Source organism: Aptenodytes forsteri, unplaced genomic scaffold (assembly GCF_000699145.1).
Source record: "Aptenodytes forsteri isolate BGI_AS27 unplaced genomic scaffold, ASM69914v1 Scaffold193, whole genome shotgun sequence".
Classification (NCBI taxonomy): domain Eukaryota; kingdom Metazoa; phylum Chordata; class Aves; order Sphenisciformes; family Spheniscidae; genus Aptenodytes; species Aptenodytes forsteri.
Genome location: NW_008795405.1, coordinates 10,048,348 through 10,055,489, shown reverse-complemented (window position 1 = coordinate 10,055,489; position 7,142 = coordinate 10,048,348). Strand labels below are relative to the sequence as shown.

Genomic DNA, 7,142 nt, shown 5'->3' with positions numbered 1-7,142 from the left:
CTGTCCTTCCTCCCGGCAGGTGAAAACCTTCGGGGCCCTGGGGAGCGGGGACGAGGACAAGCTCGGCGTCTATATGGACCTGGTGGATGGCGTCGTCCTGAACAGAATCATGCTGCAAATGTGAGTGGGCTCCCGAGGGAGGGCTGGGCGGTAGCCCCGCGCTGAGCGGGGCCGGGCGTGCCCGGGGGGCGGCAGCGCCGAGCACGCCTCGGCTCCTCACCCGCGGGTGGCATCGGGGCTGCTGAAGGAGAGGTCGCCTCTTGGAAGGCTGTGTGTCGCTCTGTAGTTAGGCAGCGTCTTCACGGCTTTGATCGGAAGGCTTTCGCAGCGGACAGGCTGGGGGGATCGGGTGCAGGGCGAAAGCTCCGGGTTTGCATTTTTTCCTTTTGGTTGCTATTTGAAATTAACAAAAACAAGGGGAAAAGGCCAAAACCAAACTCATCCAGTTCTATAAAATCTGCTTTAACGTCTTTCTAGGGTTTTTTTGGGGGTATGCGTTGTTTGCTTTTTTTTTTTTCTTTTTCCTCCCCGAACAGTTACTTTTTCTTAGTAGTTCGCATATGCTTTAGGGGAAGGTATGTGGCAGTACAAATAAGGAAATGAAAGTACTTTATCATATGAAGCTTTACTGGGAAGATTTAATCTAAAGTTCTCTACGTTCTCATGTAAACTTTGATATTAAATACAGAATTTGGCAAAAAGAAAACTTCAGTGATGTATCTTTTGGGCAGCACTGTAAGGATATGTCTCGAGGAAACTTATAAATAGGTTAAAAGAGCAAACACTGAAAATACTGTAACATTGAAGTGAACTGTTGATAGAACGCGTACATTTTTTAACCACATCCTTTCCTGTTGCTGGTCTGCTGCATGCAGATCCTGACTGTTTTCTATCATCTCTGTATTTGCTTTTAAATATGCTGAAATGTGTCCGATAAAGAGTTTGTATGGAGCAGTATTTGACTTTCAGGGGAGGAGACTTTGGAAATCACTCAATTTTGGCACTGCACTCTCTTAAGTGAATGAAATCAATTGAAGCTCGACCAGTGATTTGCAATGTTAGGCCAAGTCCAAGCACTTACATGAAGAATTCATATTAGAAACTTTAAGTGAAATTCTTGAAAAGTAACTTAAGTCTGACAACCCATGCCTCACCCACTCAAGTTGGCAAGTTTTGTTATCTTCTGGTACCTGGCTGCTCCATCTGAAAAGGTAATCAAATTTTCTTCCGGTTTGATGTTACTAACAGTGAAAATTGTGAACTGGAACTTAGTGAAGCAGGTGAAGGTTCATGATTCGGAACAGAATCCAGATCAGTCAACCCGCTTGGGGATAACAAACTAGTGGTGTGAAATGTTAGCTGGGATGGAAACCTGATGTAAAGAGAAGACGTAATTTCCAGCATTTCTCAAGGAGTAATTACACTTTAAAAAGAGAACTTTCTGGAAATTAGAGCCTTGAGTATGAGTGTTCAGATCTGGACTTGTAGTTTTCCAAGATGTGGGAAATTGGATTAATTGGATTTTAATTTATGACCATTGTGTTTGGCACGGAGATGCCAACCAAACTGTCAAGGAACAGCAGCAGTTGAGTCTGCTGCAGGTTTAACTAACTGCACTATCACTGTTACCTAATATGTGAAAGAATCTTACTATTTCAAAACAAGAAAAATTAATACTTAGTTGCTCTTGAATTTTTTTTTTTATTAAATAGGCTGAAGTTACGTGGCTTTTGAATGACTGTGGCATTCTTATGAGGGATGTATTTTAGAAGTGCTTTATCAGGTGGTGTATGCAAACTTAAATATTTTGTAGTGGGCCATTGAAATATGTCTGAGGAGACATAAAATTGTTAAAGTCTGTGGAGCAACTTAACAATGCTCTGGGGACAAGAAGTGAATGATAAGATCTCATTGAAATAAGGAAGATAAGCATATAGGCTGACTAAATGCAGTGACACTAGTTGGCATTTTGTCGGATATCATGCGTTTGTGACAAATGCCCTGGCATGTTTACTTGCCTTAAGTAGTCAGGAAAATAAGTTTGTTTTTTCCAAAAAACACCTCTGCCAGCAGTGTTACAGAAAATGTAAGTGGGGAAAGCACAAGCAGCGTGGAGTAGGAAACTGTTCCATTACACACAATCAGGGCTTTTTTTTTTTTCCCCCCCCTTTTTAGGCAGCTTTGGCAGTGCTTCTAATGGTGTCTAAGGAGCTTGAAACCAAGAGCTTTCTACCAAGAGCCTGAGACCGTTTAACTTAGGAAGGATCGCGATTGTATTTATGTATCCCAACCCAGCAAGGCGGAGGGGTGCTAACTATGACCTTCACTTTTTCCTGACTTAACCTTTAGAAATTGCAATGCAATTACTGCTTGCCTTGCAAGGCGTGTTTCTGCCCCACAAAGCTTTCAGAATAGAAAAATAAAAGTGTGTTTTAAAATGCTTGCTCATCAGGTTTTCAAGTCCTGGTCCCTGAAAATGACTTTCAGTGCTTGGCTTGAGACTTCTTCCTGCTGAAATTGTATTAATGAGGGCCTTTGATAAATCTGTTAGGATTTGATACACCATGTCGTGACAGTGTTGATTGCCTGAAAGCACAGATGCATGCATGCACACGCATGCAGAGAGCAGGGGGTAGCAGAGTGAAAGAGCTGGGCTCCTGATATGGATAGCTGTTTCCTCACTTGTGTGTTATTTCGCTTTTAGTTTTTTAGGTTAGATATTCTGCTTGCCTGATAACACAAATAACACAGGCACATGAGTTTGCATCTAAACACCAGGTGTGATGCAGTACTTTGCTGCAGATCAACAGGTTTCTTTCGGTGAAGATTTCAAAAGCTAAATTCTTGGGAATTTCATAATTAAAACATTTTTGTCCTGCAGCTAAGCAGATTTTAAGTTTAATCCATGGCCAGAAAGACAGGTGGATCTGTGAAGAAATCCAGATATACCTGTTGAGTGGAGATTGCTGAGTGAAAGTAAGGTTTTAGCTGTTTGAGGTGTGAGTGGGCTGTACGAGTTCAGCCAGCCTCTAGTTTCTGTTGTAATAGATTGGATTTTGCCCAGATGCTGTCTGGCAACTTAGAGTGGGTGGAGAAGATCCCAACCGCTTGATGTTGTGGTGTCAAAGTTTTTTAGGTGGTGGGTTCATATCAGCAAGGCAGCTGTATCACCAGAGAGATACATGTCATCTGTTGCTTTTCCTGCCTGCCAGGTCCCTGCTGGCTGTGTGACAGGAGGTGAAAATAGGGCTGTGCCTTTGCTCCATCCTGTTCAGAAATTAACTGCCCCCAGGAATGCTAGCCCTGAATAAAATGTAGTTTGCTCGGGCACACCAAATGTAGCCGTGGCGCAAGGGCGGGGGAAGGGAACCTGGCCTGGGCTTAGGCAGATTCTGGCCACAATGTGGTCAGTAGGTCACCAGCTGTTGGGCTTTGCTGGTGATCCCCTTGCTTACTGGTGATCCCTAATAAAGCAAGACCCTTTTTAAAAGAGAGTTAGGGATTGCTTAGTTCTCAGTAATGGTGCCTAGCTGCTTAACAAGTTAAATCTATTAGGAAGAGACAGACAGCAGCGTTTGGTTTCCCCAGTTATATTTTAAAACAAGACAAATGTTTTTTCAAGTAATTTTGCTGTAAATGAGTGGTTTCCTTTTCCTGTGTTCTGTCCAAGTGTATACCCCAACCTGATCGTGCATGAAGGACACATTGGTTTTTGCAGACTTGCAGTACTGGCTGAATACTCTGCATACAAAAGAGTTTGTTAATATTCAAAGTGGAACTGCCGTGTCCTGAGCTTCTGTGCTTCTGGCGGATTTATGTATATCAGGTTAATGAGCTTCTCTGCAGGCAAATTTTAAAGAACTTTTTTCAGATGGTTGTGTGTCACTTCCTGGTATGAAACTAGCACGTGGTGACGCTGCATAGACTGCCTTCAGTCTTACAGTTGCAGCTGTGCATAATACCTACAAGCATAAGCAAATATTTGCCCTGTTTAACTTCTTATAGAAAGTTCTATTTGGGAAATGGTGTGGGGGTTTACACATGCAGGCACATGGGCACATAAGTGTTTTCATATTGACTTGTTTTAATTCTTCTAATTCATGGTAGACTCTGCTTTTCTTTTAAAACATTTAGCAAACGGGAATGTGTATTAGGAATACAGCTGATAAAACTACTTGTATTTAAACTGCATAATAAAAATGCACAATAATAGTTTTTTCCATTTCAATTTCAGCAGTCATGGTTTGTGGTACTGTCAATCTGTCGTCTTTAATTTAGACCATGTGACAGGAACAGCCACGTTGTGAGTGCCCGTTTCTTGTGGTTTGTAGCAAATGGCATGAATACCAGAAGGTTAAAGATATGCATCCGTTTAAATTTAAAATCTCATTTAGAGGTGCATTTTTCTACCATTTTCCAGGCAATTTAGAAACCCTGCCAGCCTTAGTGGTGTTATGCCACTTGATAGAGGAAGAAGTTGGATGATAGGAGAGTTAGACTGGCCTAAAAGTGGTGTATTTTCAGTTAGCAAGTTACCTGCAGAGTAAAGTGCTGTGGGATGCTGGGCACGCCGGGCACAGTTGGTTCTTTCTGGCATCTCATAACCCTTGGGCCTGGCTTGTGGGCTTCCCCCTTACTCAGCAAAATTACTTGTCAGAAATTGCTAGAATGGGATTGTAATTTTGAATTTTAAAAATGAATTTTTTTTTTTGTTACTTTTACTTTATTAATTGGTAGCTTAAGGGATTGCATCTTCAAGCACTTGTGCTGCCGGCCCTGTGCCTGCTGAACTCGTCTCTCAGCCTCTGTCTCCTGGCCCTTCCTTTCCTCTGTGCACCTGTACAAGTCATGAAGGTGTGAAAACTGGAGGACTTCTTTAAAATGTTTGGGTATACAGTGAGGTTTGAGACTTTCCTTCTGTTTATTTGGCTTGTGTGTTTTTTACTGGTTTGTGGAGTACCTCCCTTAGTCACGCCTCAGTCTTATTTAGATAACTTTTTTGATCTTCAGGAGTAGGTGGTTTTTAAAAAAGAGAATTGTAGTTTCCATTATATTAGTGTGTAAGGGAAAGACCAAGCATCAAAGGACTGAAAAAGCATCTCATTGAGGTTGTGTTCAGGGATTTTTCAGATACGTTCAGGCAGGAATTTGTTTGGGTTACCTGGTTAGTGTTGCAAAAAAATCTCTCTTTAATTTTCAATATGATCCTTGGAAAGAGTTTCTTTCGGTAAAATTCTTCATAAATAAGTTTCACCAACCAAACAGGTGCTATAATGTGCAGAGTGTGGTACCAACATCTCTGTTTTCTTCAGGGTAGAAATGTCTTTAAACACAGAATTTGCCTCTTAAGGTGTAATTTTACTCAGGTGCTCTTTTTCCTTGAGGACTCTGCTTTTCCCTGCTGTAGATCAGGCTGTTTGGGTTGTAGTGTTTTGAGTACCTAGATCTCTCTAGGTTTTTAGCCTTTTTCTTTCACTTCTGTTGAGATCGGTAAGCTGTGGGTTTTCTGGCAGCTCGCTCCTCCCCTGAGCGCAGGTAACCTCAGGCCTGCTCAGTCTCGGGGTGTTGCCCCGTTCCCCTGCGGTGAGGCCTGCCCGCCTCTGGGCTGCTCTCTACTCCCCTTTGGGGAGGAGGCAGCAGGTGGGTCTGGGTCTGCTCCCGCAGCAGGAGGCCCGTTTGCTGCCTCTCCTGGCTCCTCTGGCTCTCCCCTTCTGCATCCCCCGAGATGTCTCAGGAGCTGGGTGAGTGACACGGAGGAGGCAGCAGCAGCAGGAGGAATCCAGCTGACCTCCTCGCATAAGCTGACGCAGTTATTCTAGGCAGGAGGTGTGATGCAGAAAATGTTTGAAAATTGCAACAAATGTATTCTTTCTGAATAAATGCATGCCTCAAACCGTTGATTCTTACAAACATTCATCTCTGTCTTCTGACCTAACAAGCATGTTTTGCCAGTTCAATTAGATAAAACTGAGCTGTAGGACAGCTGTAGTCAGTATTCAAGCTTTTCTGACCCAGGATTAAGAAAAAATATGGTAACAAATGAAGAAGAAATGGGATACTGCTTGTTGAGAAGGAATTGTTTAGTTTTCCCTGTGGAGACTGTAAGCCCTGTCATAGTTCAAAGTGTAGGCCGTGCTGGCCCTTCACATCTTGTGCAAAGGGTCCTCTCTGAAGTGAGCTGAGGTGCTGGATGAAGTTGGTTACACAACATATTCAGAAACCCAAACCGTCATTTTTGTGAGCTACATTCTGTTTTCAGAAAAGCTTTTAACTTCCTTGTCTGTGAGGAGGAGGAGGCAGGACTGCCAGAGTGGCACTGTGTGCTGTGGCTTGGCTCTGGGTTAAGAGGACCCTGAGGTTGGTGGCATTAAGGGCTCTCGGGGCAACCAATTACACTTAATGAAAATGATAGGATAAAAGCTCCAGAACTGCTTCTGAGGGCCTGGTCCTGCCAATGCTATGTTCTTGTAACAGATGACTAGCTCCACTGTGCCAAAAGACAAGCAGGTCTTGTGTTGGAAGGAGTTGTTGTTCTGTGTCTTACACACTTTTGAAAACCTCATCCAAGTCCTGTGGTTACACTGCCTACAGCTGTTGAAGAAATTGCTTCTCCTTTGCTGTGGCCGGTGGGCGCATCTTGTGGATTTTTGCTCCGTTTTGTATGTTTTTGGGAAGGGTCGTGGAGCTCTGCTATACAGTCAAAGCTTTCTCTTCCTGGCCGTAGACCTGGGTCACTGCCAGACAGTGGCATGGCAGCGTGCTGCCTACATGAACTTTCGCATAGAATCGAGACCTGTAGGCCAACCCTTCTGTTTGGCCAGCTTCTCTTTACTGTACATTTCTTCCCTTTAAGCTTCCTGGTTTGTTGTTGTGACCTTGCCTAAAAAGGCTAAGCATCCAGCTTCCTTCAGGATCCGACTCTGTGTCAGCATCTGCTCAGAGAGTACTGAAGGCAAGGTACTCTCCAAGTTCAAGCCCAGGTGCCACTTATGCTTCTCCAACTTGCTGTGTTGCTGAAGACCCATACTGTCAAACTGTGTATGGGTATGGCTTCTGCACTCCCATTCCTGAGCATCAGTAAAATGCAATACTTATGGGAAGGGCTACAGATGTCATCTACCTGGACCTCTGTAAGGCCTTTG

The 7,142-nt window shown here is 43.5% G+C and overlaps 1 protein-coding gene across 6 annotated transcripts in view; it reads left to right on the top strand.

The window, feature by feature from the left end:
* Positions 1-24: 24 nt before the first annotated feature.
* CCDC88C (coiled-coil domain containing 88C) overlaps positions 25-7,142 on the top strand; it is a 100,897-nt gene continuing 93,779 nt past the window's right edge. For 5 of the 6 annotated variants that reach the window (XM_009280776.2, XM_019472466.1, XM_009280777.2 and 2 more), the window contains exon 1: positions 25-120. In XM_009280776.2, coding sequence (XP_009279051.1) covers positions 74-120 — 47 coding nt within the window. In that variant the 5' untranslated portion in view covers positions 25-73. Of the gene's footprint in view, positions 121-1,140; positions 1,212-7,142 lie in introns of those variants that run through there. The other variant, XM_019472465.1, reaches the window with a different exon arrangement.